Consider the following 21,433-nt stretch of genomic DNA (forward strand, 5'->3'; position numbering starts at 1 on the left):
CTTCACTATTTTTCGCGAATCATGCGGGCTTATTTTGCAATTGCCTACACGCGCGAACGTGGTACGCGCCGATGAAGATGGCGGACTACGATAATTTATTAACTAGTCCGGCGAGTCGGAGATCCTCGGGACCCGCTGGAACCCGGCCGAGAGACTCGTTTCGCGCGCGCTCGCAACAAAATGCAAAGCGCTCTCGAGCGTCTTTCGAGCGGAAAACCGCCGCCGTTTCTCCGCGCGATCGCAGACCCGACATTTCCGCGCGCGACTGAATTTATTCGATCGCGAGCGAACAAACAGATAACCGGGATCGTAGTCGTCGTAACGCGACGTCGAGATCGCTTTACTTCGCGTTGCGGAATTTCGTCTCGGTCGCATCGTCGTCGTCGTCGTCGTCGTCGTCGTCGTCGTTTCCGAAGTACCGCGTAAATCGAAATCCCTCCACTGGAGGCTATTCGAACGCACGGCTTCGCATTGCGAAAGGGGAAACGACAGTAGTAATGATCGTAATAAGGTTCCCGCCGAGCAACAGCATCCATACGGCAAAGAGCAAAGTTCAGCGTGCCTGGTCGTTGTTACCTGAACGAAGCGCGGCTTCGTTTCTTCGCTCCTCGCGCTTCTCTCGTCGGATAGCCGGAGACAAGCTCTACGGTATACGCACCACGCCTTGTTCAGCTCGTTATGGATCATTTGTGTTTCTTATATGTATTTTTTTTTTCACGTCGCTATTATGAGGTTTCAAGATCTTGCGGGAAAAATCTTGCCGATACGGCTGAAGATGTGGCGTGGTCTTTCCGCACGAGGCAATCCAGCCGCAGCGCGGCGATATCCATTATACATCAGCTGGCATTTTTTATCATACGTTCCCAAGGTATCTCAGGCGCGTTTTGCATTCGTAACGAATTTAACCAGCCTATGCCGTGCGTACGTAGCTCTCATGAATCGCTACGACGCCACGAGGAAAGTGCGAGGTACGGCGGAGATGCAACACGCTGGCGGAGCTGGCAGTGCTGGTGCTGGTGTTGATGGTGGTGGTGGTGGTGGTGGTGGTGGTGGTAGTGGTGCATGGCAACTATGTACGTCGCTGACAAGTGACGCTTCAAGTAATCTCGGCGTAATGGGATGCATAAAATTCATAATTGTATAGTGTGGACGTTTATACGCTATACTTAGGCCTTTATGTAACTACGTGCGCGTTCGCTCGCGCGGCGGACTCCACGTCGTCGGTCGAGAGAGACGCTCGACGTTGCATAGCGGAGGAACGCGTAAACATCTCGACCGGCGAGGAGACGTCCGGAGTATCAGACTGCGAATTCGATGCGACGGCTCAAGAGTGTTTCTCAGCTGCTCTTGGACTCCCTGCTAGAAACGTGGGACGGGAAGAATCGGTCGGGACTCATTTCTCAAGTCGGGCGTAACCTCTCGGATGCTTTCTCAAACAGCGCGCGAGCTTCTTCCCAGCTCCTTATAATCTTTCTTCAATCAACTCAAAACTAACGGTCAAAGTCGGCCGGTTTGTAATTTCTTCGAGAAGTTATAGCAATTTATAAGAACGCATTTTTTTTAAATGGCCTCAAATGTAAGATCCAACTGCGAATACCGCTCTTTGAGGCAGCTTTCAGGAATTTGTGCCCTCCGAGCTGTTGATTCACTGGAATTAAAAAATTCGTATTTTTCAGGATTCACAGAAGAAACGTCCAGTCAACGTCGCAGAGAGCAATAACGAGCGGGCGGTAAACGTTCACGATTTCGCCGGTCGATTTGCTCGGACACCACTCGGATTCCTCGCGCGCGAATCGCGCTCCTCGTGGGGCCCTTAACGGTCCGATATCATGCCCGGCACGGTGATTCTCGCAATGGCGAGCAATCGACCGGCTAGGAAATTCTCGAGCCATGACGTAAAAAGATTGCGCCCGAGGGCGTGTTTCTTCGGCACGGCGCCACCAATACCACCGGGACTAAGCTGATTCGCGTACGAGCGCGAAACGAACGCGTCTCTCACCCTCCGCGCGTCTCTTCTTCCTCCTATTCCGACTTGTTGCGTCAAGTTCACACAACGGAAGGAGAGATGAGGTGATTCTCTGGGATAGAAATCGACACTTGACACATTGCCAATCGCATGTTGCGTGATCCTCTCCGTTTCACGACAAATCGTTGAGCAACCGATTGATCATCTGGGCTTTCGACGATCCTAAGGAGAAACGATCAGTTTTGTCGTTACATTTCGTCGCACCGAAATCCCTGCAGCGCAAAAATTGCAGGAGTCTAAGTCGAGAGTCCTCGTCGCGCACAGAAGCGCACAAGCGCAAAAGCGCGTTGACAAGAAAAGTATGTTTTTCGAAGGCCGGGAACTCGCGCGGTTGACAATGTGTTAATTTGCTCGACAACTCAATTATCAGGTTCAACGCGCGTGATTGTTCGCGACTGGACCTTCAGATTAACCTGCGGGGGTTGCTTTTCACGCGCAGGGAAGGACGTGATGACGCTCCTGCGGTCTCCAGTGTGGATTCAGCTTCAGGACGACTATACCTTAATTCCCGGCTGTCTACGATTTTAATTACGGACGTGTTCTCTAGCCAGGAGAGGAAGATAGGAGGAGAGAGAGGGAGAAAGAGAGAGAGAGAGAGAAAGAGAGAGAGAGAGAGAGAGAGAGAGAAATCTTCGCTGGCGGCTTCCACGTATCATCCGAAGCCGACGCGAACATAGCCGCCGGCAGGCGAGTACAATTACTTATTCGCTACGATCTACATTGTTTCTTTTGAAGGTAAATGGCGATTGAATCTTGATTGGAGCGCGACGCTGAACATCCTCACCTAGCCGAGGGAAGAGCGAGCAAATAGAGCTTCTCCCCTCTCAGTGGAGGCTGCGCGAGCTTCAGCTACGACGGATAACCGTTAGTAAAACCGTAGTGTGAATAATCACGGCGTCTAAAACGCACCGTTGAGCAAACGACCGGCATTCGTTGCGCTAGGTTTCGGCTCTCCTCCTCTGCTCCGAGAGCCAGCGGACAAGATCTATCGGTGTGTTTTCACGGTACATTTTCCCTCCGGGGGAATTAATAGACGCGCCAGCACGTTCGACGCATTAACGTGCGTACATCGCGGAGTGAGTCTCCGTTTATCATTCGTTCGATTTATTATCTCTCGATATCAGTGGCGTCGCGCTCTCGCACGTTCTCCTCCAGTACGCCACGTAAGAACGTGACATAGTCGCGAGATGATCGCGCCTCAAGACAGCTAGAGGACGTGCGATTAATAATGAAACGTTTTTCCTCTTCCTCTCCTTCTGCTTATGGCTCGTAGATCCGTCCGCTCCAATTATGCTATTCCGTTTTGCAGGCCGTCGCTGGATCGGGAAGGCTCGGATGAATGATGCAGAATTCTCCGCATCGTGTGCGCTTGTCCCGGAGAGACATGGAATTGAGCACGAAAAAAAATAGAGAAAGAAGAAGAGGACTCTCGTGCAAATACCGATACTCGAAGCAGGAGCCGAAGTAGCCGGCACAACGCAAACAACTCCGGAGTAACAACACGATGATCCGGCCGTATTTAACGTCCTCGTTTCCCGGCCATCTGACGCGCCATCGCCGCATTCTCGGCCTTTAATTCGATTGGCATGTGAGAAAATATTCGTTTCTACAGGTATAAATCCGCCGGAGCCATTGGCATTTAATTGGTATTTACCTGATAGTTCGCTTCGCGTATGCCGATGACCCTGACATTTACCGCCGCTGCATTTTGCATGTGTTACGCGCATACTCGTTTTTAAAGCGCCGTTCACATCGCGAGCCGGCGAGATCTCTCGCGGAGCCTTACAGGGCAATCTCGAACGCGCGTCTCGACGCGGTTTCGATTTTGCGCGTTTGCCAAGCCGAGAATGAGCCGAGAGCGTGCTAGGCGGCGGTAACTCTCCATTGATAACATTCGTCTCTCGTCGACGCGGCGCGATGCGCGCAAGTGCATGGAAATGTGGAGCAAGGACTGTATTCTGGAGACGCGGCGGAGGCTGCGTGGTGGAAACATCGGGATTTTCGGATTTAGAAAGGTATATATATATATATATATATATCGGCTTTGCTTAATTTCTTCGAAGTAACGCTCAAAATGCTGCACACGGTCATCGGAGGTCTTCCTTGTACACGAAGAAGAAACATTTTATTTCACGCGTAAGAAAAAGAAAATCAGATGAATATTCGATAACGAGGAACGATGTCTCGGTTGCTGCAACAACGGAAACAACTCGATTGACATCACAGAGACATCAGTCGACCGAGTAGCCAGCTGCTACGGAAATGTTTCTGTCTCTACGATAGAATTCTCGTCTGCTCCCCAGGTAACAGGATGTTAATCACACGAATCAAGCTTCCTGCTCCGTATAGATTTCGAATAATCGCAGCTGTTACATCTGCAGATCGTGCGAGGAATCTCACAACTACGACGAGAGAATATTAGCGATCGAGCGCGCGCGCCTCTCAAGCTGGATTCTCGAGAGTGTATTCTTCATCCTTCTGCTTCCTGCTTTCCGCAGATTATATCCTTTCAGATGTCCACGTCTCCACGTACTCGCACGCGCTCGCTCGCTCGCTCGCTCGCTCGCGTAAATATGATTCGTTGCAGCGCCCGTTTACACGTGCCGCGCGCTGCTTATGCCCGATCGTGCAAACCTGTTTAAAGCGCAAACATTGAATCACACAAGCTGGGCCCTCTGCGATTGCGTTGTTGCACGCCGCGCGCTGTGTGTGTTGTTGCGTTTGTCCGTGATTTGAAAGTAACGCGGCGAAAGTGATTTTAAAAGATCGGCTTTATTTATAGTTCGCGCTCGTCGCGCCGAGTCCAATCTTTACGGCCTCTCGACGATTTATTTCGATTTTTATTCCATTATATAACTCCCTCTCTTTCTTTCTCTCTCTCTCTCTCTCTCTATCTCTCTCTCTCGCTCTCTCTCTCTCTCTCTCTCTCTCGCTCTCTCGCTCTCTCGCTCTCTCGCTCGCTCACTTTTTCTTTTTAAAATTAGATATTCAACAAGTGGCGTAAGGTCGATCGCAAACGCAAATGCTCGCCGCTCTCGGCGCAGCTCTCGCTCTCCCTTGGAAATGTCACTCCCCCTGATCACGCAACACAGTAGCGAGAGCGGGCTTTTCTCTTTTCCAGGGGAACCGCGCGACCGTCGTGCCGGTGCACGCGAGGTGTTTGCAATGTCCATGCGAATCGAGCGAATGCGCGCGCGCGAGCCTCTGCGTGTTGTTAACTTGGGAATGCCTCAGGGCCAGTACGCGTGAGGTTCCTTCACGTGGGCCCCTTGTCGGAAGGGGCCCGTATATGCTCGCGTTATTTTCTCGCGGCGCGATAAGATCGGCGCCGCTAAAAATAGCGTGTGCGCGCCGCCCCGCACCGAGGACGCCGTCGCGCCGTCGAGCCGTCCGCTTCGGGGTGCGGAGGTACCAAAAATTCACGACGAGCGCCGCAACCTGGATCTCGTTGGGACGAACGTGTAGCTGGAAGAATGTGAAGCTCATCGGGGTTGGCCTGACCACTTCGGTCTCACCAGCATCTTCTTCGTCGCCATCGTTACCACCGTTATCATTATCATCATCAACATCATCATTATCATCTTCTTCTTTTTCTTCTCTTCTTTCTCGTCTCTCTCCTCTCTCTGCCTCTCTCTCTCTCTCTCTCTCTCCCCCCCCCCTCCTTCTTCTTTGCAACGAGCTTCATTCGCTCGTATGTGTACGCGAACGTACGCACAAGCGGGCTGTTGACCGTTTTACATAACGAGGAAAGATACCGCAAGCTTTCACGAATGCTATCGCACCATCATCGTGAACGCTGCGCGAAGGGAACGTTCGCAACGCGTCCCGGAGGAACGGGAAACAGGACGATATCATTTTTACAGGACAGAATGCAGGCGCGAAGCACGCGCGCGCGCTCGAGCAACGGCAAAGTTATCGAAAATGAAGTATAGCCTGTGCTTGCAGCGAAGGCCGCGGCAAGGCCGCGCGCTTCTTCGTCTCCTCGTCTCCTCCTTGATGATCCACTGTGAGTGAGACTCAGGACACGCGCACTGACAATGTCGTACGTGCGATAACGCGAGCAAAATTTCCGTAATTATCCCCATCAGAGAGAAAGACGCGAAGAGGATAACGATGGTGTGATCTATATTTGCAGGTGAGCGGAAAGCTGAAATCCATGAAAGCAACGGCGGCGGCGGCGGCGGCGGCGGCGATCGCGGCTGCAAGTTCGATTCGTCGACGTTGTGGATGCACGCTCGCGTGCGAGAGAAGACTTCACGCCGTCTCGGCCGCGAGAAACCATCTTCGCGTCGAAATCGCAGCCCGCCGTCGAATTGGTACCGGTTTCCCGAGACTGGCAAAGAATCCGGCCGTTTCACGAAGACGCCGTTTCGACACTTCCGACTATCGGCATATTGGCGACGACCACGACGACGGCTGACAATTCTGCGTTACGCTAAGTCGAACACGAGCGAGCGAGCGAGCTCTCGCACCCATGAACGTGGGCGCAGATTTTTTCATAAAACGAGTCCCTCGACGCGGATGCTCAACCGCGTATCGGGATCAATGACACGCCTGCAGATTCCCGCAGGGGTGTGTATCCTCCACGATCTGCGTGCGCCGGCGACGGCGGCGGTAGTGTGCGGCATGTAGAATTCCAAGCCGCCCGCCTTCCTCGACTTCGCGCGCGCAGCAGGACCTACTGGTTTCTATTTATACACCGCCAGAGACCTTGCGGACGCAGACGCTCGCTCGCGCTTATGAACGCCGCCGCTCGCGCTACGCGAACATGTCGCGACGCGATATCAAATTTGCCACATTGTATCGCGCTCTCCTGGCAAACGTGAGGCTCAACCTCTTGAGCCGGTCGAGAAACGCCACATTCACGATCAAGTCGCACAGTATAAGGAAAACACACAACGCAACAAATCAAAAGATTTCCTTAGGATCTTCGGTGCGCTTATGTAAGAACGAACATTCCACTTCCGTCTCGATCGTGGGAGATAATTGTTTAGAGATTATTGTTTTTTGTTTCTGGACTAGCTTTTTCGCTCGATGCATGTGTGAATATATTAAATTCGCTTCTATAGATATAAATCAACATTTGTCAAATTATAATAATTTTTTATGATGTTTGCCAAGTTGCAATCATGTAAATGCACAGACGCACGCAAGTGACAATAGTACGTTTACAAGAATGGATTTTCCTCTGTAATTTGCATACTCGATTACAGTGCGATTATCTTCTGACGAGTTACTCAGTGTTAAAGCAAAAAATCATATAAACTTCGCTCACTGACTATAGTCTGTCAGCACATATGATAATTGTTAATAGATAAGTAGATAAATCAAAGTACTATATATTTTATTATTTATAATATAAATAAATTATTTAATACAATAATGCTTTATTCAATTAAGATAACGAAATGTTTCGAGGAACATTTTATAGATTGAAGCGTCTATGTTTTACGTGCATTACTGAATATAAGATTTAATTAGCTTTTGCAATATTATATAAATATATAAATCGAGATTCAAACGCTTAATTTTTTATGAAGTTTGTCGAGTTGCATCGAGCAAATAAAACATTATAGACAATAATTTATATTATTTGAAAGAATAGATTTGTCTTTTCAATTTTCATTTCTCCAGATTGTGCAGTGTGATTATACTTTCACTGAATTTTTTAATGTTGAACCAAAAATGGCATTTTGAATTTAATCACTCACAGAAAACAAACAAATCAACGCACACGTACATTAAATAATTAAATAATAATAATAAAATAAATTAATAATAATATAATAATAATAATTATTATTATTATTATATTTTCGACACAAATAAATTTTCAGTATAAAACTCAACTGAAAAATAAGGTGGAAATGAAATAGTCGCCATTTCATATGTTACTTGATGTACCTTATTTATGAACATTATTATCAAATTTAATATTTCTGAAATGTAGAAGTTCAAAGCTATGGTTGCAATTTCCTTGTAACGCTTTTTCAGAGCGCCTATGTTTCATTTTATGAACACAGAATATGTAGCCTGATGTCTATTATTTTGCTCAGTTGGTAAGATAAAATGTGCACTATTTTGAGGTTCTATTCCACGCTATAACCATTACCAAAGAGAAGAAGGAGAGGTGTCATGGACAGCTTTTAGCTGAGCCCAGTATGAAGCGCGCGCCCTCTGTACAACCGTGCACATAAACTACGATGCCAATGTCCACGGCTCTTTTCTGATTTCCCCCACCATGCACGCACATATAGCCAGCTCAGTCTATCCGTGTGGACCACGCGCTCGGCAATCGTCGGCGTGCCAAGCAACAGAGAGATATCATTTCCTCCTTCTCGCTCTCGTGTTCGCTCAGCGACGCGAGCGAGAATATCTTTCCCTCTTTCTCGCTCTCGTTCTCGCTCAGCGACGCGAGCGAGACTAAGGGCAAGAGCACAGGCTTTTGCATAACGCATAATACATAACGCATAAGAGAATAAACCAATTAGTTCTCTTCATTTCTCTCCTCAGGATAGAGATGAAGAACTCTGATTGGTTGATTCTCTTATGCGTTGTGTATTATGCGTTATGCAGAAGTCTGTGCTCTGGCCCTAATTCTTTCTGGTTACAGGGCCAGAGCACAGACTTCTGCATAACGCATAATACACAACGCATAAGAGAATCAACCAATCAGAGTTCTTCATTTCTGTCCTGAGGAGGGAAATGAAGAACTCTGATTGGTTGATTCTCTTATGCGTTGTGTATTATGCATTATGCAGAAGTCTGTGCTCTGGCCCATAATTTGACAAGGGCTGCTAACAAACTTGGGGTCACTGATTTTGACGAGCTTTGGCAGAAATGTAATATAGGTCCAGCAAAAGCTACTGTTAACCGGAGACGATGCAACACTCAAGCATTGAGGAGAAATTAAAAATTGAAATTTCGCGATTTTAAATATGTGCTGTTATTCTAACATTTGCAGAGTTAGGGCAAGAGCACAGGGTTTTGCATAACACATAATACATAACACATAAGAGAATAAACCAATTAGTTTTCTTCATTTCCCTCCTCAGAACAGAAATGAAGAACTCTGATTGGTTGATTCTCTTATGCGTTCTATATTATGCGTTATGCAGAAGTCTGTGCTCTGGCCTATAGACTGAGCCGGTTATGCGTGAGTGCGTGGTGGGAGAAATCAGAAAAAAGGCGTGGACATTGGCATCGTAGTTCATGTGCACGGTTGTACAGAGGGCGCCTCACATTGAACTTGGCTAAAAGCGGCCCATGACACCTCTCCTTCTTCTCTCTGCCGTTACTGAGTTAAGCCAGCGGCACACGGTGCTTGTTTTCGTGCTGGGTTGCTTGCTGAATGAAAATACTACGTCCTGATTGGTACATTTCCGAAAATGGATGGAAATGCACCAATCAGAACGCAGTATTTTCATCCAGCAAGCAATCCAGCACGAAAACAAGCACCGTGTGCCGCTGGCTTTATATCAGTTGCTCAAAGACGGACAATCAACTTCTGTTGTTCTTGTCTTGCTACCTGCAAGGAAAAGATTTTTGAGAAATTATTGTTAAATATGTGATCCGCGGCCACCGACGAGGGCTGTGTTTCAATATTCACTGCCAGCATTAAAAATTTATAATATACGTGACACAAACTATGTATTTTCAGTATTGGCAGTAAATTTTGGAACATAGCCTAGATACATCAGTGTCGTAGCTCATTATGACGGTTCGATTCTCGACTAAGTAGTCTACAAATGTTGGTCGATAATGGTTTCAGTCCGGGATGTAAAATCGACGTTTAGTTTCAAAGTCTCCGCTATGAGCCGCTATCATACTTATCGATGTTTACCGAGAAATTGAAATCGTGATATGACTTCAATAAATCAATCGTACTTTTTCTTATATTCAAACTTAGACATATTTCAAGTTTCAACCTCGCTAAAAATAATGATAGCGAAGTGGTTCAGGAAACGTTTTAAAGTTTGAAGTTTCTACTTTTCAGAAATATCAAATTCAAAACATTAATAATGTCCATAAATAAGGTATATCAAATAACATAAATGGCGACCATTTCATTTTTACCTAATTTTTCTGTTAAGTTTTTATACTGCAAATTTGTTTGCGTCGAAAATAACTAAGGAAAAATTTTACACTTTTTATTGATTATATAATGCACTTTGTGCGTTAATTTATTCGTCTACTATGAGCGATTATAGTTCCAAAATATTATTTTTGCTTGAAGATTAAAAAACTCAGTGAAAGTTAATCACTCTGCAATTTGGAGGAATGAAAATTAAAGAGACAGACCTATTCTTTCGAATAATATAAATTATCTTGTCTGTGATATTTTATTTGCTCGATACAACTCGACAAACTCGTATAAAAAATTTAAGCTTTTGACGAATCCCGATTTATATTTACATAATATTGTAAAAGTTAATTGTAAACCTTGTATTCAGTAATACATGTAAAATTTATAAATTTCAATCTATAGAATATTTCTCGAAATATTTCATTATTTTAATTATCTCCCGAGTTATAGCTTGCTGAAATTTGCCTGTTTAGTGTGACGGAAAGAAATCAATTTTAACAACTTTTATGGGTAATGTATGTATTTATTTATTTAATATATGTATACATGTATATATTTCTTTCTGCTGTAACTCTCCGAGTTCCTCTATACTATGGAAATAGAAAATAACGTAATGTTAAATCTACTATAAAAATGTTTTCCTGTATACATTTTTCTACACCCGTGTAGAAAGTTCAGCTAAGAAGGACAAAGCTATCGATTAGTGTGCACGAGATTTACGTTTCAAGTTATTTCAACATAAAAAAATATCGTGTAATATCTGTATTTCCACAAACGACTACAGAAAGCACCATGTCCGAAGGAATAACACAGATTTTCAATGCGTTTCAAGACTATCTAAACAACGAGCAGGGAACACGCGAGGTACGTATCAACGTTCCTCGAGCGGTCATGCTTTTTAGGTTGTGCCAAATGCCAGATTGTCAGTGTCGCGTTGAATGAAATGTTAAGCGACACGCCGTTTTAAACCAAAACTACCGCACAACCGAATGAAGTCGCGAATTTGCGTGACAGCGCGTTTTGCATAAAGTCTTTCATATGGCGCTCTTTGCAGGTTAGTTTGTGTTTACATATGTAGGGTATCATACACTTGGAATTCGGATAATGAACCCCACCGCTTCTCTCTCTTCCTGCTATCTCTCTCAATCAATAATTCTTCTACTTTCACCTCTTTAGAACAAATGGATCTGCTCGTTCAAAGGAATTTAAATATCATTCTTAATAAAAAGACCTCTCTATCTCTATCTTTTTAAGAAGCCAAACTGAGTCACACAAAATATATAGAAACAAAAACTTACAAGAGTTCTCTGATTGCAGGAGATCCGTGTTATTGTCAAGGAAATTGAGAAGAATGCCAGAGATATCTTGATAACGTTACAAAATATTCACAATGTAGTAATTTCTAAGGATCAAGAGGAAACAAGTATGTTTCTAGTGATATATACTTTATCAGTATTCATTGACTTGTCTGTACGAGATTTACATCATAGAATAATTATTGAATAATATGTACAGTAAATGATACATTTACGGTTATATTATCAACTACAATTATATTAATATATAATATTAATTTACAGTTATCTTAGAATATTGTTCACACGCAAGGACACTGTTTGAAGAAGTAAGAAAACAATATGCAAGTTTGAGTGCATTGGTACCAAATGATCAGTATTACCGTTTCCATGATCAGTGGCGTTTTGTCACACAGAGGCTTTGCTTTTTAGTTTCTTTAGTAATATATCTTGAAGCCAAAATATTGGTTACCAAAGAAACTGTTGCAGAAATATTAGGAGGTACACAAAATAAAAGTCATTCACAGATACATTATATAACTCTCTGATTATATCAATTTAACAATTGCCTTCTGCTCATAGTGAAAAATAACAGAGAGGAAGGTTTTCATTTAGATCTGGAGGATTATCTGTTGGGTTTGCTTCAGTTATCTGCAGAATTGGTATATGCGTTTCCTTATATAACAATTTATCATTGATAATTTTTACTAATAGTATTTACTTTACAGAGTCGTTTCGCTGTAAATTCCGTCACAGGCGGCGATTACAATCGGCCGATAGAAATCGCGCAATTTCTAAATGAATTGAATGCTGGATTTAGACTTTTAAACTTAAAGAACGATATGTTGAGGAAGCGTTTCGACTGTCTCAAGTATGATGTGAAGAGAACTGAGGAAGTAGTGTACGATTTGACTATTCGCGGTTTAAAATCTGCAGCTGAGTCAATGCCTCCGAGTCAGCCTACAGATGAAGCCGTTTAGATTCCTTCTATATTTTCTAGAACATTTATACTAACAGATATAACGAATTTACATGGGTACTCCCATAAAAAAGAAAAAAAAAGATTTTCGTAATATATATGTTTTAGGTATAAAGATACTATTTAATAAACATCTTGTGTATTCTACAAGTACTTTTTATCATTGCGCACTGCTAATAAAATTATCGTATGTTCTGTAAGAAACTGCTTAGTATATGAAAAATTAATTTCATGATTGCCGTTACGTCGCTACTAGATCTTGAAAAGAAAAACTGAATGAAATGAATAGTCTGTAATTAAATCACGTATGTTTTCCGGACATTTTCCTAGCACGTGGTTCGTAATAACAACCAAGCGGTCTCCGCGATGTGTCATTCGTGCGGTGAAAAAAAAGCTGCGTCTTCAACTTACGTTCCAACATGGTTCGATGCAACTAAAAAGAACAAACCTTATATTCATACTCGCGTATGTCACTGCGCGCGGCAAAAGTAGGGTGAGAGGGGATATCGTCATGGCAGTAGGAATCGAGACACGTGGTCTTCGAGTGCTCGAGGGATATCGTGATTCGCGAGAAATCGAGTCAATTCGGATCAAGCATTTCGAGAAATATCAATGCGACGCAAGTACGCACACACACGTATTCATGAACTTTTATAAAATACATCTACGACGGCACAGTGTTGTCGACAACAACGCTTCAAGTGGTAAACACATAACAGTTATACTCATCAATGTTATTATGCGTGAAATACAGGAACAATTGTCCAACGGGAAGTCGTCAGAGAATGTGTAATATGAAAATTCCATGACACAGTTGATTAATTTCCGAAAACGTCCAAACGGGACGTCTCTCTTAGATCTCTTATGAATTCTCGAGGACTGTCGGCAAGGCTGCCGTGTTTTTTTTTCTTTCTTTTTTTTTCTGAGGTAATTTTTTGAGGCGTGATCAGCCTGCACGATTGGATTTCTTCCAGTTGTGCCGTGTGGTCTGCTACGGTGAATTCGAACGGGGAGAGGTTTAAACAGAGTTCATAAGACGCAGAACGCATGGCGTGACCGCGACGTCCAATGGGTAGGTCGATCTGGCCGGCGTGGCGGCGTCGTCGACGACGCGGCGATTCCCGCGCGGCGCACGTCGGCCCGTGGAACTGCACGGCGGCGGCCGAACGTGTTAAATGGCTGTGCGTCGGCCATGATGGCTTTGAGCAGGGACCGTGTCACGCAAACATGTTTTCAAAGTGATATATCTCGTTTGGTGACTGAGTGACCGTGTTCCAGCGCGATGGCCGAGGAACGATGAGGCGCTGAGCACTCTCTGTGCCGGGTAATTCGGCCCCAGGGCCCCGAGCCAGGCCTCGAAAGCAGGTCCACGGCGTTCCACGAGCCCGAGGCCCCCCCAGCCCGACCCGACTGGCCTCTCACGGTGCGACCAGCCAGCCTTGGTTGTCAACACGCGCGAGCCAGCCACCCTCAGGATGAGCAAGCTGTCGTTCAGGGCGCGCGCCCTGGACGCATCCAAGCCCATGCCGATCTACATGGCCGAGGAGCTACCGGACCTGCCAGATTATTCGGCCATTAACCGCGCTGTGCCCCAAATGCCCAGCGGCATGGAAAAGGAGGAAGAATGCGTAAGTCGGAACGTCCAGTCTCTCGTTCCAGCATGTTTTCCCCGTCCGCCATCTTACGCGCACGGCGCTCGATTTCGTAAACAACCGGCAGATGGCGGTTTCCGTCTTCATCGTGTACCTCGGAAAATTGCAAAATTTCTCGTTTCAGCGTAATTGCCAATTCGATCATGATTCTCTCCTGTTTTCCGTGCACCCTCCTGCCCCACACCCGAAACCCTGCGACAGCTGTCAGTCTTTCGTTTATCGGTAATCGCAGGTCCCCTTTCTCTAGCGCAGGCTAGACGACGTTGTTTCTGCCTTCTGCATCAAAATGTCAAGTGTTTTCACACTTGATATCTTGATAATGTTGTCACGATGCTTTCCAGGTACAGGGATCTTCAGCTTTCGACGGTACTGATATACTGGAATTTAATTTCACAAGGAAACCTTATATTCAGTTTAACTTTAAACAAATAGACTTGTTGTTCTGATACTTGTGACTCGGGTTGCTACATGTGTTACATTAGGATATACTTTATAACAAATTGTAAATATATAGCGGTAACATTGAAACCACTTAAATATCTACAATGTCTGACCTTCTGTATATTATAGCAATATTTTAATTGATATTTAATGAACTTAAGCAATTCTCGTGATACAATTGATTGTTGGATATTGCTATCAAGAATATATATAAATTACCTGTTATTTTTATATGCTTGTCTAAATATGATAATTATGTGTAATATATAAGAAAAAATTAGTTATTTGGAGAAAATTTTTCAAAATTAAATTAATTTATATAAACAGTATCAAATGCATTATTAAATAATTATGTAAATAGTTTGCATTATAAAAGTTACACATGTATATGACGATAACGTTTGTTTACTTAGAGATGCAATAAGTCAACTATTATAATTTCCGCTCCAATTTATAATATTAATTAATTAGATGTATTTATTCTATAGGAACATCACCTTCAAAGAGCAATATGTACTGGTCTAATCATTCCTACTCCTGAAGTAACTGATCTGGCAGATGCGGAAGTTTATGATAAAATATATCCTGCTGATTATAAGCTGCCTCGCCAATTAATACACATGCAACGTAAGACGGCATGAAAAAAATAGTTTTCACAATATGTTCTCTCGACAATTCCTTTTCTGATAAATAATTTATGGGTGTATTTTCATTTTCTAGCCTTTGCCATGGAACAAGATATACCTGACTATGATATGGATTCTGAGGATGAAAGATGGGTTGCATTACAAAGCAACAAGATGGAGTTAACCCCGCTTCAATTTGAAGAGATGATGGATCGTCTGGAGAAGAGTTCTGGACAAACTGTAGTTACCCTCAATGAAGCCAAGGCACTTTTAAAAGAAGATGACGATTTGATTATCGCAGTTTTTGATTATTGGCTCAATAAGCGTCTCAAGACTGTAAGTATCATTCCTGACTTTAAGGTTATGTTATTTCAACTTGAGTATATGCTTATGGATTATCTGTTGGGATAGAGATTTCCTGCGCGTTTTATTGCGCTTTGTACGATTATTTAATTAAATATCTAATGTTCTTATATTTATTTCTTTTATATCTATTATTTTTATTTCTTGAATATATCGTACGTGTGTGTGTGTGTATGTGTGTGTCAATATTAATGCGACATATTCTCTACAGCAACATCCATTGCTTTTGACTGTTAAAACGGAGCATCGATTTGGTTCGGCTGCCAATAATCCATATCTCGCGTTTCGACGCCGGACAGAGAAGATGCAGACTCGCAAGAATCGCAAGAACGACGAAGCTAGTTACGAAAAAATGCTGAAGCTCCGTAGGGATCTCAGTAGAGCAGTCACACTATTAGAGCTGGTAAAACGCAGAGAGAAAACGAAACGAGAGCACCTGCATCTCACAATTGAGATTTACGAGAAGCGGTTAGTGTGTGAAACTTTGCTCATGTCAATGACCCTACACATCGTTTCACATCGTTCGTAAACGAACATCTGACCGCTTGATTTCACAGGTATCAAGCGCAAGATTTCAGTGGACAAATATTAGCAGAGGTGTCGGCATTAAAAGCACCACGACCGGCATTTGCTCCACTTTTTACCAATCAATTCGGTGTTCATCAAAATTGGTCAAACAAAGTCTGTAATAAAGTACGTGTATCTATGTATAAGCAAGTAACATTCTTAAGTGCTTTGGTTTCTAAAGGGAATGAATCTATCTTAGAGCTTACTAAATGTTACTTTATCCTTAATCTAGGATGAAGTAGTGCCCAGGAAAGAAAAGAGACAGTACAAAAAGCGGAAACATAAAACGGATAGTAGAGGTGGAAGTTTAGATGACACCGGCGTACGTAGTGGAACGGGTAGTGGTGGCGGCCGAGGGAATCGTCCCGGTGTTCTCGGAAGCGGGCTGGACCCGCTCATCAGTTCGGATGAGGACAGCCCACTTCCATCTCATTCGCACACCCAGCCATCGTTACCCTCCGATCGCGATGATGAAGACACCGCAGATGAGGGTCAATTCGCCTTTCGTCGAAATAGGAATAGCACTTATTTACCGGTAAGTTTTGGTGTGTCTTGCTATTTTTGAAAATATTAATCTCAAGAATTATAGTTATAATTACTAAACCATAATTTTGACGAGGTGTAAACTTTACTAGCACACAGATATATGCAAAATGTTACATTCGGATCAACTGATTTGTTCTTAATTTATGATAGATCTATCGGTATTGATTACACACGTTATACACTGATTACACCTTGTTTCACCTAAAATCTTCCACAGATGACAATACATGTACGGATCTTTGAGAAAAATATGAAAATAATGTAGTTTTTTTTTCCCCTTAGTGCGTGGGAGTCTTTTTTTTCTCAAGATGGCAAATACAGATTTTTATTATTTACAGCCTGTATCAGGTGGATTTGGAAATTGGCCTTGGTGTGATAAAAATGAAGGCGGTATGGCTGACAAGAAGTATAGGTTTGCACTGACCAGCATCACTAAGCCAGTGCCAAGGTGTATCGGCTTCGCGCGACGAAGACTTGGTCGCGGTGGCAGGTACGTGTGTCATTTACCGACACGTAGTAAATAGTGTCTGTTAAAAGCACGTGCGTTCATAAATTTCTGGTAATTGTGCAGAGTGATATTGGACCGCTGCACGACCGACATGGACGAAATATGGTCTTCTTTAGACTTCACGATACACGAGTCCAGGTGTGGACCAGCTGATTCGAACACTACTGCCACAGCAACGACTACTGTTAAAACAGAACGGTATAGCTTTTTGACATCGTTGCTTTATACATATACATTATTCGCGTCATCTTTCCTGCTTGTTGATGACTCAAAATATGTGAGATAATAAAGAGGAAAAGAAGTTTTACTTTTACGGAAAAATGGCATATTACGTATTTCCGTTCCTCAGGTTACATTTTCGACCAAAGACTCCGCCTACGTCGGTGCTTAGCCCAAGCGAGGAAAGCAGTGACATGGACTCGGACGAAGAGACAGTAGTCTCCCGACCCAAGCCGCTTCCATACCCGTTCCCGCTCGAGGCAACGTCTATATGCGTCGAGGTGGAGCCGGATCGTGCGGGAGACGAATCACCGTTCACGTCGGAGTTCAATATCGCGGACTACTTCTCGACGGATGCCCTTTCGTCGGACTTTGATCTCGCGGTAGCGAGCATCAGTGGCGGTGGTGCGTGCCTCAGTGGTTTGTCGGACGGTAATTTGAACGAGAATTCGCGGACAGACGAGCTTGGCAGTTCGCACTTCGTGGTGACTCCACTCGCGAGTAATCTGTTCGCGTCGCCTGTTGTAACAGCGACGCAGCAGGCTCGGTCTCAGTGCAGTGCTGCCAATACTGGTGGTTTTAACGTTGTACATACTTCAACAAGTTCTTCTTCGTCGATTTCGTCGTCGTCGTCGTCGTCGTCGTCGGCCTCCGTTACGTCTACGACCAACCAGCAAGTCGTCGCTGCGTCGAGTACAGTGTCCACGCAGTGCACTGGTGCCGCCGTCGACGCGCAGCCGAATCACCAGTCCAAGCAACACAGACAATTGCCGAATAACAGTACCGCTGCCTCCATTCTCTCGAAATCCTTGACTAGTCCGACGAATAATAGAAATGGTGGCAGTTGCGGCGGTAGTAGCAACAATAGCGGCGGCGGCGGCAACAACGCTAGCGGCGGTGGTGGTAATAGTGGTAATGGTGGTAGTGCGAACGTTAGAGTGTTTAGTGCGAGCACCGTGACCAGTGGTGGTGGTGTTGGTGGTGGTGGTAGTAGTGGCAGTGGCAGTGGCAGTGGCAGTGGCAGTAACAGTGGCAATGGCAATGGCAGTGGCAGTGGCAGTGTCGGCGGTAGCATCACAAACTTTGGCAATGGTCACCAGAACGGGCCGATGCCGCATATAAACAATTCGAACAACCTGACTAACAACACTCACGTGGTGAACAGCCAATCCACGATCGTTCTGCCGCAGAAGCATCCACCGTCCAGTCTGCTACCGGGTCTGATCACGCAAAGTAAATTGGCGAGCCTCGCGAGGCAGCAACAGCAACAGACGCAGAATCAGGCGCAACAAATCCCAACGTCCGGGGAAATTACGCTTAATAGTAATAGGTAATTTGCCCTCCCCGATTCTCACTCGTTATTGAAAGTAGCAATTCGGTCGGTGCAGAATTTAGAGATCAATCTTTAACGAATTTAGAATCATCGATCATAGACAACCGACATTATATACACATTATTTATATATATATATATATACTTGACAATGTAACAGTTTGCAAGTAACCAAAGCGGAGCAATATAACAGGTCATTCTTTAACAAACTGAAATACTATAACATTATATGTCGCAAGCGATGCGTGACCTACGACTACGACGATGTCCCAGTCAAGTTGTATTAATTGTCGGCTCGTTTGATTACAGTGAAAGTTTGGATATGGAGGTGGATAGAGTGGACAATTCGCCATGCGACAGTAAGCCGCAGCAACAGCCACAACTTGTACGGGCAAACAAAGCAAACTCACTGGCGATGGAAGTGACATGATGCCTGCTATTGGCACCCCTGTTGCCGCCAATACGTCACTGGGGGCTTCGCTAACTTTTACCTTGCCTATGTCTCTGCCTCGGCTGGGAGATATCGGACGATGCTGCGATATACTGCGCTACGTTGACTTGAAGAGCGATACGGCTAGGTACAATTGCAATTGCTCCGACTCGGTTTTTATATTGCCGCGGCAGGATCAGAATCAAACGTGGATTCTAATGCAAACACCGAAGGTTCATCTTTGTTCTGTCCATCGGGGAGTCGTGCTCTGCAGTTGAGACTCGTGCTCTTTAAATCTCGCGTTTTTCTTGCTCATTGAACGCTATATACGATATAGAGCCACATGAAAAAATATTTCCACTCTTAGATGCACGATTTTTTCCATTTAGATTTACCCATTCGCTCAAAATTAAATTTTACTTTTACTAGTTCACTTAACCTGTGACCGTGTGATCTTTTGCAATACGATATCGTAGACAAAAGAAAATTACATATTTCAGTTTTTTTGACTAAAATAAAGCATGCGATATCTCTTCGTTCTTTTCGAAAAAAATTTGCAACAATCTCGTTCGTTCAATGCAAGGAAAATCGTAAATATCTGAGATACGAAATATATTACCTTCATCCCGACATTGTTTTTAAAATCCTCGTTTACCCGACTCCAAGTACACGTGGCACGATAACTGGACATATATAACAAGCTTTCTCAGACACAGCATTCTTAAACAGTCAAAATTCGGTATAAAAAAAAAAAAGAAAAAAGAAAAAAAGAAACTCTACTAACTTTGTATTCATATATCTGTCGCGTGTGATGAACGCTCAATAGAATCAATAGAGGCTTTGCGTTTAATTGTGCGTAATTTTTGATCGATAATATGATTCTTGGCTTCATATATAGTCAAGTCACACTGGTAGATCATTTTGGAAATTATGATTATGACGCGGTATTTCTTTTCTAATTTTTTTTGTTCTCAATAGCGTATGCAATATGTAAATTCGAAGCGCTATATTAGCAATGGAGGGGATTGTATGATAATCTGTTTGTTGTAAGTACAATAGTACGCTCGACTTTCGTCTCATCGCTTTCGATATAAGTAGAAGTACACGAAATAATAGAGAAAAAAATAGATTAATTGATTTCTTACGAAATTGTACGATTATCTCAATATTGTATATAGAGATTCGGTTCAAGTATTATAGGACTTTATAGTAATGCTCTATTTCCCTTATATGTAGATATATACATATATATATATATATGTGTGTGTGTGTGTGTGTAATACTACTTTAAAGGCTTCCAGGCTGTGAAATATTGAAGCTATTGTTATCGATTAACCTTTGATAGCATTAATGTCATAAACGTAAAAAGATTTTCTTTCACTACATATCTCTCTCTCTCTCTCTCTCTCTCTCTCTCTCTCTCTCTCTCTCTCTCTCTCTCTCTCTCTCTCTCTCTCTCTCTCTCTCTCTCTCTCTCTCTCTCTCTCTCTTTCTCCGATAATAATCGCCAAAACGTGCTTTTTGATACTGCATATCCGCGCCACAGATATTGTGACTGATATGCAATTATAATGTAATTTTGTAATGTTGCGTTTGGGAAGCTTGTATTACAGAATTTTCAAAAGAAATCATGCATTATATACTGTATTAAAATCTACAGAGACACACACAGACGATGCATAAGAACGTCTTTCTTACGTCTTTCATATTAGTGATTGCAATTACTGCTGTTGGTGTAGAGATATCGTATACTTCAAATATGATTTTGGCGAAGCGGACACACAAGCGGTCCTAAATTCTGCTATTAACATTACACGCGTTCCTTTCTCTTTTTTTAATTTTTAATTTTTTTTTTATTTTATTTAACTCAACTTTCCCCAAAGAAACAAAGAAACCTGACCAAGTAAATTTGTGGCCAGCCATCTGCAACGATATTGCACTTTGTGTCACATTTTTCATCTGTCCTCTCACAGATTCTGTAACATTTTACCATGGACGAGTGCAAACGTCGAGAGTCGTTCGATATTTATTCTTATTTGTAGACTAGCATTTTTATGGTTCGGATATGAATGTGAGCGTTCGAATCCTGCCACACATTGCATTCTGCACCAGCTTGAGAAATTCGAGTATGAAACGAACGTCAGTAAACGAACGTCAGGCGTGCCATTATTGAGTGTTTGGACAGATACATATGTCTCAGCATCATTCCTCCGAGAATTTCGAGAATGCCGAGTCGTATACGAAAGATATTTCGTTCTTTGTACCGTTGTGTATGTATAATTGGTTGCAAAATTCGCCCGGCAAGATCTGTTGATACAACTGAACAAATTATTATGGGTGTATCTCCGAAGCGTATACGATT

At 43.5% G+C, this 21,433-nt stretch overlaps 3 protein-coding genes and 1 long non-coding RNA gene across 5 annotated transcripts; all 4 read left to right on the forward strand.

The window, feature by feature from the left end:
• Positions 1-1,651: 1,651 nt before the first annotated feature.
• Positions 1,652-3,395, forward strand: LOC112588220 (uncharacterized). Its single transcript, XR_003112690.1, has 3 exons — positions 1,652-2,070; positions 2,466-2,890; positions 3,336-3,395. It is a non-coding gene; the product is annotated as an uncharacterized LOC112588220 (long non-coding RNA).
• Positions 3,396-3,403: 8 nt separating this feature from the next.
• Positions 3,404-7,357, forward strand: LOC109504449 (uncharacterized). Of its 2 annotated transcripts, XR_003112689.1 has the most exons (3): positions 3,404-4,329; positions 4,408-6,097; positions 6,162-7,357. XR_003112689.1 is itself a non-coding variant. In XM_019844401.2 (2 exons), the coding sequence occupies exons 1-2, from the start codon at positions 5,948-5,950 to the stop codon at positions 6,656-6,658; spliced, it is 582 nt and encodes a 193-aa protein (XP_019699960.1). In that variant the 5' UTR covers positions 5,757-5,947; the 3' UTR covers positions 6,659-7,357. The 2 variants fall into 2 exon arrangements, 1 of the variants encoding a protein (XP_019699960.1); XM_019844401.2 differs by lacking the exon at positions 3,404-4,329 and having other exon boundaries at positions 5,757-6,032.
• A 3,420-nt stretch (positions 7,358-10,777) lies between these two features.
• Positions 10,778-12,533, forward strand: trsn (translin). Its single transcript, XM_011151719.3, has 5 exons — positions 10,778-10,976; positions 11,430-11,535; positions 11,693-11,908; positions 11,990-12,069; positions 12,136-12,533. The coding sequence occupies exons 1-5, from the start codon at positions 10,905-10,907 to the stop codon at positions 12,385-12,387; spliced, it is 726 nt and encodes a 241-aa protein (XP_011150021.1). The 5' UTR covers positions 10,778-10,904; the 3' UTR covers positions 12,388-12,533.
• Positions 12,534-12,642: 109 nt separating this feature from the next.
• Positions 12,643-20,476, forward strand: E(Pc) (Enhancer of Polycomb). Its single transcript, XM_025297302.1, has 10 exons — positions 12,643-14,014; positions 14,968-15,106; positions 15,200-15,441; positions 15,680-15,936; positions 16,026-16,161; positions 16,268-16,570; positions 16,920-17,071; positions 17,153-17,287; positions 17,439-18,638; positions 18,951-20,476. The coding sequence occupies exons 1-10, from the start codon at positions 13,862-13,864 to the stop codon at positions 19,069-19,071; spliced, it is 2,838 nt and encodes a 945-aa protein (XP_025153087.1). The 5' UTR covers positions 12,643-13,861; the 3' UTR covers positions 19,072-20,476.
• The last annotated feature ends 957 nt before the right edge of the window (positions 20,477-21,433 follow it).

This window comes from Harpegnathos saltator, unplaced genomic scaffold (genome assembly GCF_003227715.2).
Source record: "Harpegnathos saltator strain DR-91 unplaced genomic scaffold, Hsal_v8.6 scaffold174, whole genome shotgun sequence".
NCBI lineage: Eukaryota > Metazoa > Arthropoda > Insecta > Hymenoptera > Formicidae > Harpegnathos > Harpegnathos saltator.

What these genes read in the sequence shown, in the direction of transcription:
- trsn (XM_011151719.3), top strand. Translation starts at nt 10,905, where the DNA reads ATGTCCGAAGGAATAACACAGATTTTCAATGCGTTTCAAGACTATCTA. An exon ending in ACGAGCAGGGAACACGCGAG is followed by an intron (nt 10,977 to 11,429) that starts GTACGTATCAAC and finishes CTCTGATTGCAG; the next exon opens with GAGATCCGTGTTATTGTCAA. An exon ending in TTCAGTTATCTGCAGAATTG is followed by an intron (nt 12,070 to 12,135) that starts GTATATGCGTTT and finishes TTTACTTTACAG; the next exon opens with AGTCGTTTCGCTGTAAATTC.
- LOC109504449 (XM_019844401.2), top strand. Translation starts at nt 5,948, where the DNA reads ATGAAGTATAGCCTGTGCTTGCAGCGAAGGCCGCGGCAAGGCCGCGCG. An exon ending in CTCCTCCTTGATGATCCACT is followed by an intron (nt 6,033 to 6,161) that starts GTGAGTGAGACT and finishes CTATATTTGCAG; the next exon opens with GTGAGCGGAAAGCTGAAATC.